The sequence below is a fragment of the Phalacrocorax aristotelis genome, chromosome 2 (genome assembly GCF_949628215.1).
Source record: "Phalacrocorax aristotelis chromosome 2, bGulAri2.1, whole genome shotgun sequence".
Lineage (NCBI taxonomy): Eukaryota > Metazoa > Chordata > Aves > Suliformes > Phalacrocoracidae > Phalacrocorax > Phalacrocorax aristotelis.
This window is the reverse complement of record NC_134277.1, coordinates 11902483-11925802: the sequence shown is the minus strand read 5'-3', so window position 1 is coordinate 11925802 and position 23320 is coordinate 11902483. Positions and strand designations below refer to the sequence as shown.

At 40.7% G+C, this 23320-nt stretch overlaps 1 protein-coding gene across 4 annotated transcripts in view; it reads left to right on the top strand.

Annotated features, from left to right (window-relative positions):
• Nucleotides 1-23320, top strand: part of DIP2C (disco interacting protein 2 homolog C) — a 334539-nt gene that overhangs the window by 219475 nt on the left and 91744 nt on the right. For all 4 annotated transcript variants that reach the window (XM_075082401.1, XM_075082400.1, XM_075082399.1 and 1 more), the window contains 3 exons: nt 8583-8674; nt 12597-12707; nt 23060-23183. In XM_075082401.1, the coding sequence (XP_074938502.1) occupies nt 8583-8674; nt 12597-12707; nt 23060-23183 (327 nt within the window). The remainder of the gene's footprint in view (nt 1-8582; nt 8675-12596; nt 12708-23059; nt 23184-23320) is intronic.

Genomic DNA, 23320 nt, shown 5'->3' with positions numbered 1-23320 from the left:
TAAATTGTCCACATCCTGAGAAAAACAGGACTAAAATTCATGTTTTCATTACTTCCATTTGGCAGCACTCTGGGATATGGTTTTTGCTGTTGCCTTTCAGTAGTTTCCTGAGGTCAGAAAAAATCAAATTTTTTACCTTTCTTTTTATCGATAAAAGAAATTACAAACCAAAACATTTCCTAAGCGATTTAGTGAATTCTTCTCTGCTAGCTAGACTTCAAGCGTACATTCTTCTTCACGGGAAATGTCCATTCACTGTGCCATAGCAGTTTTCTGAAATGACAACTGCTTTTGAAATATCATTAACATTATAACCACCTGCCATTTTATTGGTGACTTTATGAACTATTTTGCTGTAGCTATTCCACCTTTCATGTCTGTAATATTTTCTAGCAGTTGTGGGCATGGCATTTTTTAAAGTTGAGCATTAATAGAGATTAAACCTTGAACTCAGCAAAGATGCTCTTATTCATGAATTTTTTATCCCTATGAGTAGTTCCACTGGCCCCGGTGGTAATAAACTTTTGAAAGATGATCTTAACCTACAATCCTGCCACATGGTATTAATGTGACACTTGATTTCCTTGTGTACATGCTATGATCAGATGACTAAAACTTTAAAATATCAACACTGAGGACTTCCAGTGGCCTCTGAGTTTGTACCTCACAGTTATTTTTGGGTTCTTTACCAATTTAAGGAAACACCGTCACTAGGATTTTTCATATGTTCACTTTTTTTACAAATATTCAGAGAGTCTTAAGAATAATTCTAAGTTTCCAGAGGTTCAGGCTTTGACATGTTGCCAACATGGTCAGTATGCACCTCTTCTTGAATATTTTACCTCTGGTTACTGTTTCTGCTTCAATCTCTTCTCACACCCTGTTGTGTCTTCATGAAATCCTCTTCATTCATCCTCCAACTGTCCAGTTAAGAGGAGGCTTCTACGTGATATCTTTTGATCCCTACTTTTTTCATACACAGCATCTTCTCCAGTTTCTTGTCTCTGCATGGATGAATTGCAGGTTTGCCTGCTTATTCCAGACTTCTTTCCATCTTTCCAAACTGGATTCCAGGAGTGTCTCTGTAGCTGTCACCGAGGGCATAGCCCATCTGAGTAGGAGTACTTGTTACTTATCACCAAGCACATTTGTCTCCTCCTTTGTGGATCGATGTAGACAACATTGCCATGCTGCCTGTTGCTCGGGCTTTAACTTGAGTATCATACATGACCCGGACATTTCTTAGTTTTTACAGCCATTCTGTGTCCAAACCACACGGGTTATTTTGGGAGCAAATCTTTTCAAATGCAGACCTTTTGCTGCATCTACATGGTTAAATCTTATCCCATCTGTCACCTTAGTCTTAATTCTTTCAGCAGGCTCTGTCTGGCCCTGAAAAATGCAGTGTTGGCCTGTTGCATCTATCCAGGACGCTTTCATACTTCCCCTTGGTGGCCTTGCATGCTGAAAAGGAGCTCTGAGAGTCCACAAAATTCTCCTTCTCCAAAGCCTTCCTCACAACCCTTTTGCTGTCCTGTCCAGAGACATTTGAGCATGGTCAGACCGATGGCCAAGCTATGATATGCCATGTCAAACAATGGTAGGTTGGTGTGATAAGACCACCTTGTGTAGTTTACTGGAATGATTTTTCCTGCCTAGCAGTGGCTGATGTGGATATGATACAGTCAATGTGGATTTAACTGGTGAGTGCTGTAGATCATGATGTGCTGTTGTGCCATAAGGGGAACTAGTTTAAAGAAGTTATTCTTTCAGCTGCTGCTTAAAATCATCTCTGCCTTCCCATTCCTGTGCAGGAATTCATCTAAATTGTAATGCCTTATCTCTCCTGTGTCTTTTTCGGCATGTTTTTTGAGCTTTTTGTCTTCATAACATGTCAGGACTGTGTTCCTCCATGTGTCTCAGATTTCGGTAGATAGAAGAAACGAATAACTGCACGTGTAGACTTGATTCTTTTTTCAAGCAAGTTTTTGAAGTGGTTTGCCTCAGTTCTTGAAGTTCTTCTCAGTGGCCCAGCTGTAATCTTTATTTAATGTACCCAAAACTCTTAAACTCCTTCGAGTGAATGAAACACTATGAATATTACTTATTTCTCAAATATTTTGTTCCTCTGGGAACTTGGTTAAGTGGAGAACATCTTAGTTAAGTTATTCACAATCCCTTTATAAATCAAATCACTGAATATGCATAAATTGAAATGTCTGAGATATGGGAAGGAAAGACGTCTTTATCGGGTTTTATGTAAGTCCAAACTCTGTCTAGAAACCTAATACATGCTTTGAGGGAAAGGAAGACAATTTCTGGCTCAAAGTTAATCAGAGTAGTCAGGCGTCTGGTTTTAGCATTGTTACTAACAATGAAGCGCTTAGTGATTTCTTAGAGGAGAAACATGAATAAAGGACAATTAAATCCTATATAGTACTTATGCTATCACAGTTGCTTTTCTTACTTAAAATGATTATTCTAAGAAGAATTAGAAAGGGTGGGGAAAAAGTAAAAAGCTGAAAGTAATTTGGGAATGAAAAAGTTTTGAGCTTTCTTATTGTGACCATTATTAGAAACAAAAAAAATTAGTTAACTACATCTGATTCAAAGAATCTAATTTCCTTTATCTAACAGTTTCTGTAATCAGATTTTTGAAAAGCCATTTTCAGCAGCTTAAGTGTATTGTTTCCCATGTCAGAGGCCCATTGGAGACAGCAAGGCTACCAAAAGAGTAGAGAAGGCACTCTGGATAGAGAAGTATTTTTTCTTTATCCATTTGGATTCCATGGAGGAAGAAATGCCTGAAAAAATGGCATTTTTTTTCAAATGAATTGTCCATTTAAAAAATACTCAATTGAACTGTAAATATTTTGAGGCCAAAGTCATGCTGCCTTAGCAGAGGTGATGTAGCTTATGCTGGAGATACCCTGAGATGGCTGAAACTTAACAACAGACTGAAAATAGCGAACCCAAGCCATGCTGCACCTGGTGTGCAACCCGGCCCCCCACGTCCTCTTGCTGCAAGAGCCTCCTAGGCCAGGCATAACACAATTATCAGGAGAAGAGAGAGGAAATCGAGACCCTTCTAATGAAGTAGCTGCATAACCAGACTGTCCTTATCTCTGAAATAACTCAGTGTTTGCAGACATATGGATAGTCATGGTTCAGGTCCCTAGCTAGGGATCAATCTTATGACTGTTTAATACTTTAAACCTTTATTTCTTTAATAAAAAGACAGAAAATTACTTTTAAAAACCTGTATTACAATCTAGAATTAAGACCAGAGTATCAAGCACTCTAATAGCAAGGTTACTTCAAGTCTGAGTATGTCTGGAGTCTTTTATTCTCTGCAACAGAACATTTTTATTCTTTTTCTTTGGATTTTTTCTCCCCAAAGACAACAACTTCATTTGCTGCGCAGGGTGCGTAAAGAGTTTACGAAGAAAGGGTTAACAAAGCAGCAGAACTGCAACTATTATTTTGCAAAGCAGAAAAACTGTCCCTTTACCTGCATAGCATTAGAAAGTTTGCCATTTACACCAGATTTAATAAATACTCTTGTTTCTATTTAATGTAAGAGATGTCGTACTGTGATACTGAGAAAATGAATATTTGACAAAATTATTTTCAGTTAAACTTTGGCAGTCTCACAATTGCTGTGCACGGAGATTGGTAAGCGACCACTGGTTTGGCTTTGTCGAGTTAGTGCTGTGTGTTCTGAAAAGCACCCTGAAGGTGATAAGGACATTGATTGTGGTTTGTTTTCTCTCTGAGTTTTCTCCCTGATACAGCTTTTCTCTTATAACCTTCTTTACATTCAACACAAACCTATAGTCCTTTTACAGATTTGTGAAGAAAGAGGAAGGGGATTTACTTCAGTGTCATGGGGAAAGCATCTAGGTTTTTGTCAACTAGTCCTTTTTTGTGTGGTTTTTAAGACCTGGTGGTTATCTTTACCCCCATAATGTGTTGCTTAACCAGATGGGACTGGCTATTAACTCACTCTGGCTTGCTAAATTTTAATTAGTAAAAGATACTGCCCTCTCAATAGACAGTTGAAAAAAGAACAAGACTGAATACAAGTGAATATGTCGTTGCTGGTGTAGATTTGTTACTATTCAACTAAATCAGAATTCCATCAGCAAAAGAAAGGGGACTTGCCCCACACAGGTGTTGACAGTGGTTGTCACAGCTGCCAGAATGCGAGATGCTCGTTTCCATCCTGCCCTACCAAGGATATCCGTGTATGCAAAGTCTGCCGGGTATGGCTCAGCTTCAGAAGGATAGCGGTACTTGCCGATACTTGCGGGGCAGCAGGAACACTCAGCTTAGTTAGCAAGTGTGTGAAAAGCATTAAAGGTGACTTGGCCTCCCTGCATAATGCTAGGGCGTGCAAGTCCAGCAGCATAACTCTGGACAAGCCACAGGAGTGGCTAAGGAAGATAGGATCATCTTTAGAAGAACAGGAATTGTTTCAGTAAATGCTTAAGCAATTATAAGGCAATGATAGGTGCAGAGAAAAGCTTAATTTCTTACCATCTTGTGGAGTTATGCAAGATCTTGGAAAGTGGCACCACAATTAGCAGCTTGATCGGAGGTAGGAACAAGGTTATAATTTGTAGTAGCAGCAAGATGTGCATTAACTGGATGTTGTTGGGTTTTTTCCAAAATCAACTTGGGAAACTCTTCTGTGGACGCCTACCAGTTTGCTTTGTTTGAGAAATAGTTTTGTGACCTGAAAACTGAGGGGTAATTCAGATACTTAAACATCTAGTGCCCCGCGTTACCATGATGTGTGTGTGTGACTGGCAGACGTGACACAGGGTCTGCAGAGCCCAGGCCTTCTGGAGGGTACCCTCATGCTTGAAACACCACTGGACACTCAAATATCTCGCTAGTGACTTGCCTCTGTAGATGACTTACCAATTCTTCATTTTAAATGCAATAAAGTGGCTGCTCGTGTGGCTGATGGGCAGATAGAGCCTGGCAGGAACACATCCTGCCCCTGACGGTAGGAGTGTTGTTCAAAAGGACCCCACTGCAGAGGGGATGCGGGCAGGAAGGTGAAGAAGGGGAGGTCTCACAGGGTCTGGTCTTTACCTGGGGAGACAGTGGGGAAGCAGCAAGAGTGCTTGAGGTTCCCGCACCCAGCAGCATTTGCTCTGCCAGATGGGCAGCTTTCTGCTGCGGTGACATGGCTGGAAGAAAGGAGCTCTGGCACTGAGCCGAGACACGGGCTGGTTCACTCACTGCTGACTGAAACTGAGTTTCCTACATCTGCCCTCCTGTCTTCAAGCCAACTTCCAGAACTTCAAGAAGATTAATGGCAGTGTGTTTATCTGAGGAGGACCAGTGCTTCATTGCACTCCGGTTGAGGACAACGCGGCATATCCTCAGAGGCCCCAAAGAGCCAGATTTCCGCTGTAGCCCATGTAACTAAGATGGTTTGCCAGGCACAAGGATCGGCCCAGTGGCGCTAAGCCCTGTCTCAGAGCGAAAGCCTTGGATGAAGCACCACTGGCCTCCTCGCCAAGGCCTCCCTGTCCCACTGCACAGATGTGGCACTATACGGAGGTTGTGGCATGGTCGCGCTATCGGGATTTGTGGGAGAGGTTTTAGCAATCGGCTTTTTTCCCAGCAATGTCTAATCTCTCAAGTTTACAAAGGAAGAATTATACTGAATTGCAGAACCAAGGAAGGAAATACTTCAAAGATTTCCTTTATAACATCCTCCGTTACTGAGGGCTTTTATCCTGCAGTCGTGCCGTCCTTTGTACTTCTCAGTGATGTTGCGGGAGCCAAACAACCAAGGTGGCAAAATAAACGCACGGTTCAGTCCGCCCCTGGTCAGAAGCTTGTGCCCCATCCAGCAGCCACAGATCTGGCCCTGATGATTCACACATTCCTGGCTCCAGCTTTTGGATTACTGCTCCTTTTGTAGCCCTTTTCTTTATTTATTTTTTGGAACGCAGCTCTATACCCTGGAAATAAAATTACGGGCTTCCTGTTGAACACAATCCAGTTCAAGATCTGCATGGACTTTGCTCTGCCTGCTTGCAAGGGTGTCTTGCGGGCTCTGCCTGCCCCTGGCTGCCGCTGCCCATGCTGGAGCGGAGGCAACAGCAGCTGGGGTCAGGCAGAGCCTGCAAGGGTTGGAGTGAAGTTATGGAGCTTTGAAAGGCCACAGGAGAGATTGTATTTTCCACCTCCTTCCCAGCTGAAAGCAAACTAGATTCTTCGTTCCAGTTTTCTGCAGTTTCATACCCATACGCACATGCAGTTAGCTCGACTAATTAACATAGTTTGGTATTGCACCAGTGAATAGAGCAGGAAAGGGCTGTGGTGACAGATAATTCAAGCCTTTTCTGACCATTAGAAAATGTTACAGGCATTTTATTGTGCAGTTCAAAATGTATTTAAACAGAAAGGTGAAGAATTAGGGAGCAGAAGCTGAAATAAAATTCTGGCAATAAAAGAATATCGTGACAAAATGTATTTAAAGACTTAGTTATCTAAAACTTCACTAGAAAGTACTCCTTCAAATTTTCTTAGTCTTTGAGAAAACTTAATTTCTGCATTTACTCAGATCACTTACATGGAGATGATTGTACTGCGTACCCAGGTACTTCTGAAAGAAGGTATCCAAATACTTTAATATGTATAGCCCTTAGATTTGAAGAAAATATTATAAGACACATTTGATAGATGAAAAATTAGTGTGACTACATCACAAATGCAAATTTAAGACTTGTAACAGATTTAATCTCCATAGCTCAGGCAGAATTTTTCAAGGCAGCCCTTTATGTCTCTCAGAAAAGGGATTAAAAACTCAATGTTCATTTCAGGCTTGAAAGTGTTTTGTGTAAAGATGGTTCTTTCTTGCAATTCAGAACTTTTGCTAGGCTTTTGATTTCCATTCTCTAATTTTCTGTATCATTACTAATTGCTCTTTTAAGTTTGTTGCCACTGAAACTTTAATATTGGAAACCTTTAAGAAAAAGAGTATTTGCTTTCTTAAGGCATCCTTGGTTTTATCCTACTTGCTTGTCAAGTTGAAGTGTTGACTGTAGCAGCAGGGATGCTTTTAAAGACTTTCTTCACATCATTTGTAGGTAGTTCTGCCGTAGTGCTGTGAGGGTTAATTCTGCAGATGTACTCCTGTATGCATGCTGAGTTTCTAGTGGAAGAGAACTGAGTCACATTTATTTCTGATCATCAAGGCAGTTCAGCATGCAAATACTGGAGTGATTTTAAATAAACTAAAAACTTTGCAAAACCTAGTTTGATGATAAAATACTACTGTTTTCATAAGAAGTAATTGCATTTAACACTTTCTCAGTAACAAGCAGCAGCAACCCTTCCAATTTTCCTTAAGAGGAAAAAACAAAATTGACCTTCTCATAGTACATTATATTTATATCAGATTTGCACTTAAAAATAATTCAATAGTATTCCATTTTATAACAAGGATGTGGAGGAACTTACTATAACAACTGCTTGGCTTAGTTATAAATAGCAATACTGCCTGTTTGGGAGCCTGAACTGCTGAACCCCAAAGGTAATCTGTTGTCAGAACCGATTATCGTTTCAGTTATTGGTGGGCATGAATTAAAGATTTGTTACTGTCAGACTGAATACGGCTTAAAGACAGTACCTAGGGGCCAGCCAAAAACAAGGGCTGTACGCTCGGTATTGTTCAAATGGAAGTAACAAGGTCTCTAAACAAAGGCAATCTGAAGGAGCTTGCATAGTTGGAAGGTGCCGATCACTTGAAGGATTAATGAAAGGCATGTAATGTGGCCAATGAGGTCTTGATGAGAGACTTCTTTTTTTAAAGAATATTGGGGTAAAGTCTTGATAAGGATTAGCTAAGTGCAGGATGGAAAGATAAAACAAGGGAGAAGAGAGATGGTTAAAAGGAGGGGTACCTGGGGCAAGTGATATGAAACTGAGGGAGGGGAGGATATGGGAGAGGGTGAGAAGAGAAAGCCAGGTTAAATGGAGGAAGGCCCAGAATAAAAAGTGAAATGCAGCATACGTATGTGCTAAGGATCAGAGGGTCCCTGCTGCTTCAGTGTGCCCCTTTGGCTGTGGGGTGTTTTCTGTTTGTTGGGTTTTTTTTCATTGTCTCTACTTCTTGGGACTGCTTTCATTTTTCCCTTGGTGGCTTGGGGTGGGGGAAGTGCCATCATGAAACAAGAGTAACACCCTCGGAGGTCAGCCTGGGCTGAAACACTGCTTGTCCAGCTTGCTACAGCTAAAGGTGTTGCAATGATCTGTCCGGACTTGATGATGTTCCAGCTACAAAGTAAGAAAACTACTCTGGCCATGAAGAAAACTATTCTTACTTTTTATTTTCTTCCTAAAAGTGCTGCTGTTCTAAAAAAAGAAGTACAAAGAAAGCTTCCGATGGGTGTTTAAATACTTCCACTAGTCCTGGTAGTGTTGTCATATGTAGTTGGAAAACTAATGATGTTCCTACTATTGTTTTTTTCACTGTTTAGGTATTCTTTCCGTTTAGTAATCTTGTAAACCGTAAGAAGAATTTTAAATTAATTTCACAAATTTTGTGTTAATAGGCAAACTTTGGACCAGAAGTATGAAGGTTGCATACAATATACTACATAAATTAGGCACGAAACAAGAACCAATGGTACGACCTGGAGACAGGGTGAGTATCTCAATGATTTTTAATTACTAATAATTCAGAATCCAATGTTGACAAAGAAAGAATGAGGTATTTGGGGTGCTCAAAGAGAATTAATACGTGAAATGTTGGGGCATGATGAAATCTGCCTTTTACTCAGAAAAAGACTGATCATTCAGACAGATGTTTTGAACTGCATAATAAATAACCTGAGCTGGTACTCACTGAATGGTAACTTGAAGTTATCAACAATAAACATTCCCATAGAAAGTGATTTTTGGACATAGAACAGCAGTCTGTTTAGCAAAAGCTTGCTTATGGAGCCTGGAGGTGTCATGTGGATAAAAAACTTACTGATGACTTTGTAGTTGTAGGGATGGTAGAACAAGAGAAGCATTGTGGAGGGCAAAAGCAAGCAAAGTAAGCACATTTTGGCAGCCAGTTAAATAAATAAATTACGCTGACTGGTAACATGGAGAATATTTCCATTCCTGATTCCTGACTCTGATGTAGCTGCTGCTAGAGGCTGAATCTGGGTGAGCAGGTAAAGTCCACAGAGAGCAAGGAGTACAGAGGTGACACTTGAAGTTGTTAAATGAAGATGGAACATCCTGTGGTTTTGCTGCTGACATGCTTACAAACCTACCACTTCCTCTGTCAGGGCTGGCTGAGCCTGCTCCCCCTTTTCTCTGCCAGAGCATGTACAGAAATTTCCAGAGGTCCCATTCCAGGTTGGCTTTAAGCCATGGAATGGAGTTCCCAGAACAAATTTGTCAGAAATGCAAATTTTAGTCCTGCCTTAGTGCTTGGAGTTGTGAGGGTGGGATGAAGTCTTCCTCCCCCCAGGGTCTGATAGCAATTCTCAGACTGTTGGTTTGCTTGGTCCTCTTGTGCCACACATTGAGAAACATGTCTGTTTGCATTACACATTTCTTAGGGCTTCAAAAATGAAGGCATGCAATAATGCTTCCCCCAAAAAAAAGAAAGGGAAAAAAAATAACAAAATGAAACCTGTCAGTCCTTCCTATGTTTCTTTTTGAAATAAATCATAAAGATTTAAAGGATCTATAGATCCTTAATCTAAATTGCTTCCTACAATGGCCTTCAGCCGAGAGTAGGATGTGAGGGATCTCTTTTACTTGATAAACAAGTGTGTCTCTAAGCAACAGCAGAAAAAAACAAGTTATTCAAGTGTACACATCAAAACAATCCACCCAGAAAGCTCCAAAAGGAATAAAGTTCACATATGGGCAGTGCGCATCTCTCCCTATCTCTTGTGTGCTGTCTGCCCATCTTCATGTTCATTTACTGCAGCAGCCACTGGCATCTCCTAACATTAAGAAAGGATTTGTGGATAATTCAGGCTGAAACCTGGAAGTTTAGCTAGTGCAGGACACAGAAAAAACAAATTGCAGCTTTTCTAAAGTAAGTCCACCTAGATTACGGAGAAACAAATGTTTATAGCTGAAAGTATAGGCTGTATAGGCTGAAAGCATATGCTTTACCCTGTAAAAACACCTTGCCTAACATCCCTCTGTAACAGAAACATGATCATTTGAAGCAACTTCATGTTGAAGATGAGGTGTTACTGTACGCCTGATGTTCTAGGCTGTTATTCTGGCTGTTATACCCCTGTTGTAATAACATAAAAGCTTTCTGACCTCTTTGTAGATAGATTTTTATTCTAAGTAATGTATTTTCTGTGACAACACTTAAAGGTAGTTTTTAAATACTAAATGAAATGCAGACATATATTTCTGGTCTTTTCTAAATAAGAATGTAATTGTTTCCTTATGTTAATATTATATAAAATTCAGAAAGACCTTTTTCCCTTTAAAAGCGTCTTCTGTGAATACAATCTCGATTTTTCATGACTACCATTACATCACTCCCTAGGTTCTTTTTGTGAGCCAAAAAATAGTGAGTGTGCCTGCATTTGATTCCCTGTTTCTAGTATTATTGTAGTACACAATGAACTGCATTTGCCTTCTGTAGTAACTTCAGAAGTTTAACCTTGTGTCATCCCAGACAGCTGCCTGGAAATCAAGCTTGCCCTCTGAAATATCTGCTAGATAACCAGATTCTCATCTGGTAATAGACACTGTGTTTTGTTTTCCCTCAGCCTTATCCCTTTTTGCTTTTATACACATTATTTATTTATTTGGTACAGGTCTGTTAGTGATTAATGTTTTTGGAGGGGAAGTTAATGCCTCATTCCCACTGGACTTCAGAGATTTTTTCACCTCTGTCAGCTCCTTTGCAAAGATTCCCAGCCAAACCTTCGCTGCATGTATGTAAACAAAGACCAACACAAAACCCAGCAATCCTCAAAGTATCATTTGGGATCTTCCAACATCTTTCAGATGTTTGCTGGGCTCAGCAAACTACCATCCCCGCAGTGCACCTAGCAAAACCCCTTCCTTTCTGTTTCCCCTGCTGCTATTTATGGTATGTGCATGGAGAACATGTACAGTAGGCTCTGCACAGCCATCTCCAGCAGCTGGATTGTTTCATGTGAAGTGTACAGGTAAAGCAGCAGTGTATTTTCTCTGAAGTTTCTCTAAACAGTTCTGAAGTTACAGGCTTCAGCTTAAAACAGAGATATTTTGGATCTACCTGGACAAGGTTGGTTAGATTTCCTCTAGGTTGAAGAAATCAAGTTAATCTATGAGAGGCGACTGTCTCTGAAGCCATATGAAATCCCTTGGAAACACTTAATCTCCGGCAACTGAACCTTGGAGCATGTATGAAAACATGACGATTTTACTTCAAGAGATTGAAACACAGAACTCGTGGACGTCAAAGCTCAAGAGTTATTAAGTAGTTTCAGCAAATTTTAAGATGCTGTAATAATACACTCTGATCCTATGTGCGAAGCCAGAGGAATTAAGTTTGAAGTCATTCGCAATGCCTTTTGCATGCCACTTCAGTTGACCGTGCAAGATGTTAGTTACTACCTGCATTACAGATGTTTAAGACGTGAGCTGAGAACATGTGTCTGACTGAACCAAAACAAAAGTGTAGACAGGATCTAGCCACTGATGTCGTTCACCAGTAAGTGAGAGCGGTAGTCTTCCCTGCACTTGCAGAGTGAGTCACGGACTCTCTAAGTGGCTGGATCCTCAGCGAGACCATGCACTCTCGCCTCTCCTTCCCCTTTGCCCTGGAGGATCTAAGACACTGTCTGCAGTCCCTACAGAAGTAAGCTGCACAGTTCAGCACATTGGGGGAGGAAGGGCGCACAGGGAGCATACGGGTGATTTGCTATGGTATTTTATCTTTTCTTGGCATTCTTTTATCCAAGTAGTTCCCTAGCCCTACCCCTAAAGCTGTGAAGTTTAACAAATCCAGGCCTAGGTTGGCGTGCTGTATGGCCAGCTCTGGATGTGACATTTGCTTCTCTAGATATCAGCTGTTTATGTTCTCTAAGTACTCAGAAACTTCTACACTTGGACAATAGTCCAGTCCTAAAATGAAATTGTTATATGACACAAAACATAGGGAGACAAAACATAATATGTTCATGATTGACATAATGGCATAGTAAGTTTGGGTAATCTGAATTGGTCACAGAACCACCTTGTTTTGGGTAACTTCAAGCAAATTATTATGTTAGAATGTAAAATTTAATTAATTCCATTTACGTGGTTATTTAACATCTGTAAAGCAATCAGTAATTTGAGAACCAGATGAAAGGTATTGTCAATGTAGGAAGCAATGCAGCGTGAAAATATTTAACTCGATCATAAGTGAAAAAGTTCACAAAAGGAATATCTATCAGGATAAATTCCTTCTGATTCTTCATTCATCTTTCATTAGGTATTTGAATAATTACCACAGAAATGTTACGGTAATCATCTTTCTCCAAAAGGAACCATGGAAACTCCAATTATCATTATCTGAAAGCTGGGATAAAACATATTTAACATACGTCTTTTTGTTTCAGGTAACACTTGTATTTCCTAACAATGATCCTGCTGCTTTCATGGTAGCATTTTACGGCTGCCTGCTTGCGGAAGTTGTCCCCGTCCCTATTGAAGTGCCACTTACAAGAAAGGTAGGGAACCGAGTTTCTTCTCTATACTGCATTTTAAAACTTACGTCAGAACAAATCACAACTGAACATAGCTTTTGAGAACATTTTTTAGACTAACTGAGGATACAAAGATAGTGCTGTGCGGTGAGTTATATATAGTTCCTTCTTTTCTGTGATGGAAAATCCAAAGATGTGCTTGCAATTTCAGCAAATGCAGGTCTGTCTGGAAAAGGAGAGGAAAATTTTCCAAGAGACCAGCTCTGCCAGTCCTAGATGGATTATCCTTGTAGCCTCCCAAAGCATTCTGGTGTCAGCCACTGACAAAGAATCTTGGCAACAACTGCTGATTTTCCACCTGTCACTGCAACCCAAGCTATGTTATAATGCCACTAGTGCTGTGCATGCTACTTCAAAGCAGTTATGGAGATGCCTTCTCCTGTGTCTATATGTGCATATATATCCCAGAGCTTCTGTCACGACAGTCATTTCTGCCATGGGTGGCAACTGAACAAATTAAGTTTCAGAATTCTTGCTGCAGAACATCCATTCATAGAGAAAACTGGCCATTGCTAATCAAAAGCCTTTCACATGCAGTGTTGGTTCGGAGGCTCAACCATGTATCCTAGGGAAGGGTTAGTAGACAAATACAGCCGTTCCAGCCGCAGAGTGCCTGAGGGCAATGAGGGGAGGGGGCTCAGTGGTATATGTGAGCCATAGCTGGGAAGCTTACGCGGAGGCTGAACTTGCATTTTTTCTGAGGGTGTATGCCTTGGAGGCTGTAAGAACAGCAAAACGTATTTATTCATTGCAAGTTCTTTTTGTCATATCCCCTTAATTTTACCATTGCTGGCTGCAATGATTGATGTGAGGTTCTCCCAAATATCCCCTTATATAATCCCTTTTTTATTAGCTAGCATTAATAATGCCTTACTTTAATTACTTGGACCAGAATTGTCCACACAAAGTGTGTTCTTTAATCCTCACAAGCTTTCTTTTTTAAACGGAATTCTTTTCTTGACTATGTTGACTGGAGCCATGAGGTGTTTCCAAGGAAAGGACTGGCAAGATGTATTCCTTTGCTCACATTTTCAATTTTTTAGTTGTCAAGGGCTTTTCTTTGAAATGCTGTGGTGTCACAGCACCCTGGAGCAGAAGTTCAAATCTTTGTTTCATGGACAGGTACCCTGACTTTCAAATGGAAAGCCATGAAAACAAGTTTCTAAGCCCTCGTAAATGCTTTGCAGTTTGCACATCTCACATCACAATCTAAGAGCTAAAAATATCTGGAGATACATTCCTAACTGAACATGTTTGAACCTTCCTCATCTCTGAGAAGCTGAGTTGATCTCAGCATTCCTCCACCCTGGCCAACATCTGTGGTGGGCCCTTGCCGTGGTGAAAGCAGAAGCTGACAGGGAGAGAAGGGGTGGTAGCTGGAGGAAGGGACAGTTTGCTGAACTGGTAAAGGAGTAGAGAGATGGGGGAGAGTGAGTGGATCAGACAACATAAGGCCATGATCCAGTGAGAGTAGCTGAGCAGCAGGAAGGACAGTGGGAACCAAGGGAAAGGGGAGACAGGAGCCAGTTTAACTGGCTGAGACTAGAGAAAAGGTGCAGGTGAGCTAGAACGGCCATGCAAGGAGGGAGGATGGGACCTCAACTAGTCTACCTGCTTTGGGGAATAGGGTTTTGCTATTTTATTTGTAAAATGTTGTATTTGAGAGCACTGAGAGGTGGATATGACTACAGAATGAGGATCATGATTTTAGTAGAAATACAGCGCATTTGTGTTGGGCTATCACCATGCGTTCGCATGTGAGTGCTATACCTTAAGATGGTTTGAGGCTGTTGCTTAATGTGGTGCATTATTTCGGTATAAAACAGATATTTTAAATGCATCAACAAAGAAGGCGAGCAAACTGTACATTTTAAGATCACATAGAGCGCTCACGTGTGTAAATCTGCATTCATTGTACAAAAAAAAGAAGCAACATGTCTTTGAGGGATAAAAAAATCTAATATGTCTTTCCCTGTTACTGTTTCCCCGAGGTTTAATGACATTTTAAAGTACATGGATAGGTGTAAATTTTATTTTGAAACATCGGATACCACATCCATCCAGTAAACTGTAAAATCCAGCTACCCAAGTAAATACTCTATGTCAAATTAATAATTTACCCTAATTTGGCTGAACCTCTTCAGTGTTTTTTTTTTTTAAATATGTGTGTGTATATGGATATATAAATATACACTCACACATACATATATATATTTATATAAAGGAATATCTAGACTTAGACTGTTTAATGATTGCCAAGCTCATTCCATGATGTTTAAATACCAAATTAATTAAACAATAACAGAGATGTCAGTGGTACAGTTAAAAAAGCAACATGATCTATGATCTATAAATACAACTACACAATCTCACAGCATATACTATTGCAAATATTTTTGCATTTGTTTATATGCAATGGGAACTGGAGTGGAAACAATGAGATGAAAATCATGTTCTGAGTTGTCCCAGAAGGAATACCTCTGCTTGGTCAAATAGCAGCGAATTGCTTCTGGCATCCGTGGGAAGATGTCATTTGTGTCATCACACAACGGCCTAGACTGTTCTTTTATGCTTTCCCATTATTTGTTCTCATTTATACGTGCTTTAGTACATTCTGGCAGTGGACGTTTTTTTGTTTGCTTTTTAGAAGACAGAGATGTGAACTAATAAATAGAACGATGGTTATATTATGGTCTAATACAGATTTACAGAATAATAAGCTGATACAGGATGAGCTATTTCAGGGAGTTATATTATGAGCACATTTTTAATATTAAAAATTTGCATTAGCAGCTTTAATACTGTTCTGCATTTTCATAAAGAAGAGTTTTCCACGGCTCTGTGCAAATTTTTTGTGCCTGGCAGTTTAAAATTGGGCAGCAATGTCTGCAGCCAGATAGCCATTTGGCTTACATATTACTCTGCAGACTTCTTTATCCATATATGGAGGTAAAGGCTTTTCCTTCACCAACTCATAGATTTTGTGTGCATTCCCTTTTGCTTCATAGCATGACTTATGTTTTAAAGATTTTGGCAGGGCTTTTTCCAATTCATTGTTAGGTGAGGGTCCATCTCTCCTTGCTCTTCCTTCTGTATTCCACCTTTGTGTTGACAGAATACTTAGAATTAGTTGTACTTCCCCAAGGACTTCAGGAGACCTGTCTGACATGGCATCTGGGGTACATTGCCTGAATACCCAGCAACCACGCAGCGTTCTTCAGTTTAGTTTTATTCCCAGAATGCTTCCTGGTGTTCAGTAAAGACCTGAAAATTGGCATACACGGCAGCATGGTTTTTGCTCTTTAGACTTGGGAAGTCAGATCTGAATTTAAAAACTGAAATCCCAGGGGTTTTTTTAAGTACATCGAACTAACTATTCTAGATGCAGCAGTCAGGGATTCCATGGTCATTGTAGTGATGGAACAAGCAGCATGTTTTATTTCTTCTTGTTTCCCTGCATTAATACCACCGAAAGGCCTATATCATGAACACTCAAAATTTTTATAACTAATCCTCATCCCCTGGATTATGGCCTGTGTTCTTTCAGAATAGTGTCCCTCTGTCCAAATATTTTGTGTTTCCCAAACATTAGGAAGTAGTATGTTCTATACAACTTCTCTTCCTTCAGAGCTGCCACTTTTTGTTAATCTTGTCTGAAGCTGGAGTATTACAAATTGTTTTATTGAATGTGTTATGATATGAATTGCAAACTATATATCATAGAATATATGATAATATATCCATCAAAGTGGATTATATGGGGTTTTCAACATGCCAAGTTCCAGTTCAAATAGCTATTTATTATCTCCCTTATGAAAAGATATACAAATATGGTTTTGATTTCTTTAGATTTTTTAGGTTAATGGGGTTTTTTTCCATTTGATGGGCACCATGGACATGATTATTATTCTGCTGTGATACAGTCAGGGGAGCTAATCAGTTTTCATCTTAGAATAACATTTTTGTCCTCCAAGCACATTCATAGTTATGCTCAATCACAGGCTGTGAACATACGAACAAAGCAAATCCGCATAGATCTTTATGGCCTCCTTATCATAGGCAGTGAGTATTTGTAGCAGGGTATGATATGAAAGCATGTAAAAATCTATTTCTCCATCAAAACACTATTTGCTAGCCTGTTAGATATAATGCTTCCAGCAGGCATTTCTGTGCTCTTCCAGGCGCTGGCTCTGACAGTGTGATTGGGAGAATGTGCCTGTGTATTGTCATAGGAAATCTGGAGATACCCACTCCAGGACACTTGTGTTTTTTTAAAGGATGCTTCATACAGGGCAAAAACTGGTTTTCAGCAGCTCTTTTTATTAAATCCTGAAAAGTTAGGTTATTAAAGCTTTAACAATAGCCAGAGAGAAGTATCTTTTTAAAGACAGTGAAATTGTCCTAGTGTTGTCTTCCATTTGAAGGCAGAATTGTGTTCCAAAGGAAATACACCTTGATGCCTTTCCTAGTGTTTCAGGGCCTGAGATAAAATGAGCTTTGTGTCCTCTCAGCTTAAGTCATCGTTGGGCTGTAGTGTGCCAGAAATACTGGAGCTCTACATACTTCTGAACATCTTTCGACAATGCATCTCTTTCTCCACTGGATTTAAAATATGCATAAAATGTTATATATTTTCTTTTCGGCGACATAGTCTTCCAGTCCCTCCAAAGAACAGAAGTGCCCTCAGCCCCATATGAGTGCCTGTGCACACCGCTGGACCCTGTTAAGCCCTGTGCTCATCCTTCCCTCTTTGTACGCTTCGGCAGCTGGGCACTGAGTGGAGGTCTTTGCTCAGCTGGCCACAGTGAGTCTGAGATCCTCCAAAGTCTACGTTTTCTTTTTATGTTTGCAAGTTTAGGAGGTGGTAGTTTCATAGAGAGCATATCAGATTTCATGCAGTGTCCCCTGCCAAAAATAACTGTTGTCTTGCTTTCATTAAGACTTTTGGACATGACCGCTCATAGTTGGAGAATTCACGTGCAAATTATAGCTTGCTACTGAAGCTGTCTGATGAGACAGCTGATTTCTTTATCTTAGAGCTGGTTATGAAAATTGCATCTACTTTGTGGTTAATTTTGATTGAAGTATTTGATATTTGTAGTTTTAAAATTGTTTCTTTGATTCCTTTTCACTGTTGGTTCAAAAGCGGTGATGCTTGGCCTTTACATCTGATGGTTGCCCTATTTGTTCTTTACAAGAAATGTGTACTTTACAAATTCTTGTTAGGGTAAAGGCAAATGGAGCTCAAATAAGTATCGTAACAGAAAACAAGATTAGTTCAGTCTGCGATGCTTTGCCACATGATTCTCATTTTGAAAGCAATATTTGCAAGTGGACAGGAGTAACCTTTATCAGGCCAACCTTTGCGCAGGCTGTCTCTTCCTTCCTTCCGTATTAGATAAGGACATGCACTCTCACTCACGGAGAAAAGATCATATTGTTTTCCTTCACACAGATACTCTCACAAAGCATTATAGAAATGACATTAACAGCATGCTGAAATGCAGCCACACATGGGATTTTTTTATCCTGACAATGAATTATCACTCTCTGCAGCAGGAAGAAGACAATTTCCCTCCAGGTACTGGTGAAAACCTTTAGGGAACCTTTAATAAAAGTCTTTAGAGAACCTTGAATGGCTACCTACAGCAGAGACGATTTCCGGCTCACTTCATCTGAAAGATTGATCTCTTTAGGTGTGTGCAGACATAGTCTAAAGCTATGCAGACCTCATTTTTCGTACCTCAGCAAGTGCTGTGCCTTCAAGAAATGTAAAATGATAGTTGCAAAGTCAGCAATTGGTCTCAAACCTCATGCTACAATACCTCAGCTCTGTCTTTTGCCTTCCACCTGCATTACGTGTCATTTCAAACTGTGAATTGTGGAGGATTTGACAATGAGAATCGCTGACCGGTCTCTCCCCATCTGCGGTTGGGTCTGTGTTGGTTGAGTTGTGTCACCTGGTCTCCACTGGCTCCCTGAGGTTTTTCTACCCCCACAAAATTCAGCAAAATAAAGCATTTGTGGCAAGAGGGGGGTTGCCAAAGTAGCAGTTTAGTATAAATTACCAAAATAACAAATAACATCGCTGACAAAACAGTGTGTCCTGAAAACCTATTCCCTTTATGGGCGCAAGAGTGATTTTATTTAAGGGAGGAGGAAGATTTTTTTTTTCAGCAGCAGATGATTTGGTTTCTTCTTTTTTCTACTCAAAAAGCAGTTTTCAGCATTGCAGACATTCATTTTACATTACTCAAAAGGAGTGCCGATAGCTTGTCTCTGAAATCTGAAATGATCAATGCCTTTAAAGTCAGTAGTCTTTTTCCTGGCCCACATGGAAGCTTTGACTGCTTTGCGCAAATATCTGCATTTTAAGCTCAAACTTCATTTTTCAAACTTACAAGTTTTACCCAAGGTCCTCACTGCTCTGGGCCTGTCATGCTGAGATATGAGGAACAGTGAAGACTGTCATGTTTACATGCTTGAGTGTGTAGGTAGGGTTGCAGTGTAGCGGGGTGGGGATGTATAAGGCTCTCAGCTTGAGATGGTTTCAGATCTTCCACCTCGTGGCTGTCAGTCCAGTAGCTCAACACCACTTGAGTAGTTTGAAACGGTTGCTTCTGTGGGGCTGTAGGTATCACAGGGGCACCTGAATGGGGCAAGGGATGTCAACCCCTTCTTCATGCCTGTTCTCTGCAGTACTTTTTGCTTCTAAGTCAGGATGAAGCCACCAGAAGCAAGCAGGAGGTGGTGATAACTGTGAGACTGAGACTGAAAGTGGGAACGATGGGCACAGGCTAGCAGACTGCCAGAAATCTTCATTGTGTTCATACTGTAAGATCCTCAACTGGAGCTCCTGTTGCCATTGAGAACAGTGTTTACCACAGTACCTCTACTTCAGTGTCTTGATTTGCTTTTTTCTTGCAAGGCAGGATTTAGTGTGGACACCAAGGTCATGGCATAGGATTTGAAAGTCTGTAAAACACACTGGATGTTGTCCACACATGGCAAAATTCTTCCCATCTCCTGTGGTAGTGTTGTGTCATTAATTGTTTAGCCATGTTGTCCTTTCAAATGAAAGAATTAACTGTACAGAAAAGAACAGGGTGAAGATGCTATGTGAGATGGGGATGCCCTGATGTAAAACAATCTGTTATTAGAAACTGTGGCATGTGAGTAGATTGTATTAAGAAATCTATATATGGTTCTCTCAGCTTGTGTGTAAACTACTACAGGTGAATGAATAATATTTATGTGGACATGCTCTGAACTGGTTGATATGGCACTAAGTGGAAACATAGTCACTCTTGCGTTATCTAAAAAACGCAAACTGTTAATACAAGTTTCCTTTTCCTGTTGTTTTGTTTTGCTTTGAGAAGAGCTTTGAGTTCATTTCTTGCTGATGCATCCCCCAGGGCCATGATATGCTGATGCTCTAAGGTCCACACTTTGTACTGGTTTACTTATGTTAGATTTCTTAATGGAATTTATTAGGTTAGTTCCTGCTTATAAAGTCCTGCATTAAATGGAATCCAATTGCTTAAGAATTGGCATTTTCTTGGTACAGTGGTTAAACAGTTTGCTAGCAGTCTTTTATGGGGCATACAGTTAATAACATTTTATTTTCCGTTTAAAAATGAGAGTGACACAGTTGGTGCATTCAATTATGAAACTTACATGCAAATTTTGTTTAAATCGGTAGTTAGAAATTCATACATATACATACATAGGTAACGATTTTTTAGATTTAATTTAGTGGCTAATTTTGGGTAATGGTAGTATGGATCTGGTATTTTAAGAAACAGTGACCTCCCTTCATACATGATAGAATAGCAGGTCTCAGAGGCTATGTCTTACCCAAGGAGTGATGTTCTCCATGGACCACTCCAGCCCTCATCTTCCTGCAGTTCCTTCTGAGGGACCTCCAAGGACAGCTATCTCTCTTGCCTGGTTCAGGCACCCACATTTCTTTCAGCTGAGCAGACTCCAAGAGTGGAGACACCAGGTCTCATCCTAATGTGGAACCAGGATGCGATCTGGCTAAGCACAACATAGATATGGACCAGCTAACACAAGAGTCAGTGAGGCCAGTAATGCTTGGCAAAGCCCTTTTTGTCCTGGAATCCCTGCCCTGCTGCAGGTACGGTGGGGTCAACAACATGCTCCCCAAAATGTTGTTCATTGACATGCCAGTATTACTCTCTGTTGTTAAAAGGGTACTCTCCTTGTCTGTTTTTTAATTGGAAAAGATGGTGCACAAGCTTAATTTTAAAAAGCCCTCCTGAAAATGTACCTTGTTGATTTTTCCTGGTTTTATATGCATTCTGGTTATAATAAGCAAAAACAAATGCAGTAATTCTGGATGAAAGGAGTTACACAGCATAGTTTTGACAGATCGGTTTATTGTCCCACATTGTTTTCTCAGCGATCAAGGTTCTGATAATTGGTGCCATATACATATTTTGAGGTTGTATGGAAAACAATTAAGCTTTTGTTTTTCCTCTGATCTCATTGCTTCACCATTTTTGATGGCTTTATTTTGCTGCATAAAAAATTTATTTAAAATCAGTTGGTTAGGCTTTGGAGCTTTCTTTCCATCATACAGTTTTGCTTTGAATAAATAAGTAGATTAAGGATAGGTTAAGGCAACTGTTTCGTATTTCTGGTTGCTTCCATGGTTAAGGTGTGCTCTATGGTTGATTTGAAAGATATTTTAATTTGATCTTTTAAGACTCCATAAGGTATTTCTGTAGAATCATTCTGTGAAGAAAGGGTTAATACTTCCATGTGCATTTACATTTAGGGCTTGGCTCTGTTGAAGAGCCTGGTGGATAGATGTAAAGTTAATGAAAGAATCATGACAAGACACTATACATAAAGCAGACATAATGCTGTAGAAGCACAGCGTCTTTGAAAGAACAGCTATGGCCTAGACTTGAAAATCGTTACAAGACTTTTTAGCCTCATTGCCTGTATCCTCTTGATGAAAGTAAAATGTAATGTGCCTTCTCTAATGGGCACTTGACTATCTGTAGTGCTCCTGAAATGTGTCTGTAACCGCTCAATGAAATGGTTATTGACAAATCAGGTTAAATCAGCATAAATAGTGATAGTGTCATCACTGTATGCCCATCATAACATCTTAAGGGCTGCAGGGTTTCTCCAGGTGGAAGCATCTATAATCTGTATAATTTCCTAGAACTGTCAGAGAATCACAGAATGGTTGAGGTTAGCAGAGACCTCAGAAGGCCATCTGGTCCAGCTCTCCTGTTCAAGCAGGGCCACCTAGAGCAGGTTGCCCAGGACCCATGACCAGAGAGCTTTTGAATAGCTCCAAGGGTGGAAACTCCATAACCTCTCTGGGCAACCTGTGCCAGTCACCCTCGCAGTAAAAAAGTGCTTCCCAGTGTTCAGAGGGAACCTCCTCCATCTTCGTTTGTGCCCATTGCCTCTGGTCCTGTCACTGGGCACCACTGGAAGGAGCCTGGCTTGGTCGTCTTTACACCCTCCCTTCAGATGTTTGTACACATTGATAAAATTCCCCATAAGCTGTCACTTCTCAAGGCTGAGCAGTCCCAGCTCTCTCAGTCTTTCCTCATAGGAGGCATGCTCCAGTCCCTTCATTATCATAGCGGCCCTTTGCTGGACTCTCTTAAGTAGCTCCTTGTCTTGTATTTGGAAGCCCAGAACTGGACCCAGCGCTTGAGATGTGCCTCACTAGCGCTGAGCTAGAGGGGAAGGATGACTTCCTTCAATGTGCTGGCAATACTTTGCCTAACACAGCCCAGGATACCATTTGCTGCCTTTGTGGCAGGACACACTGCTGACTCACATTCAACTTGGTGCCCACCAGGACCCCCAGGTCCCTTACTACAAAGCTGCTTTCCAGCCCATCGGCCCGCAGCCCATGTTGGTGCAGGGGGTTGTTCCTCCCCAGGTGCAGGACTTTGCATTTGCTTTTGTTGAACTTTGTGAGATTCCTGTCAGCCCATTTCTCCAGGGGTCCCTCTGAATGGCACAGCCCTCTGGCGTATCAGCCACTCCTCCCAGCCACTCGTCGTTTCTGAAGAGATGTGAGAGCAGGCACCACGTGATGGCTTCAGCTCTCTTTATGATTTATGTTGTTACAGACAAGAGGATATCTAGGTTGTGGAATTCCTTTGCCAACGTACAGAGGAGTTTTGCTAATCAGCTAAGCTGCTTAAAGGAAAGAGACTGTTTTCCCCTCAAGATCATGTGCCAAAGGACAGTAACATTTTCAGCCTGTAATCATTTTGATCAATTCTGTTTATTGATTTTATTTTGTCATCTCTTAGGATGCAGGAAGTCAACAAATAGGCTTTTTGCTTGGAAGCTGTGGAGTTACTGTGGCCTTGACTAGTGATGCATGCCATAAAGGACTGCCGAAAAGCCCCACAGGGGAGATACCACAGTTTAAAGGTAAGCTAACCCTTGCTTATCATGGGTATCACAGGTCATTTGCTACAGTAACAGTCACTGCGCTTGTTTCGTTGTACTGCGTGAGGATCAGGCCTGTGTTGAAACACTTCCCACAGGAGCAGCCCCGGCTGCTGGGA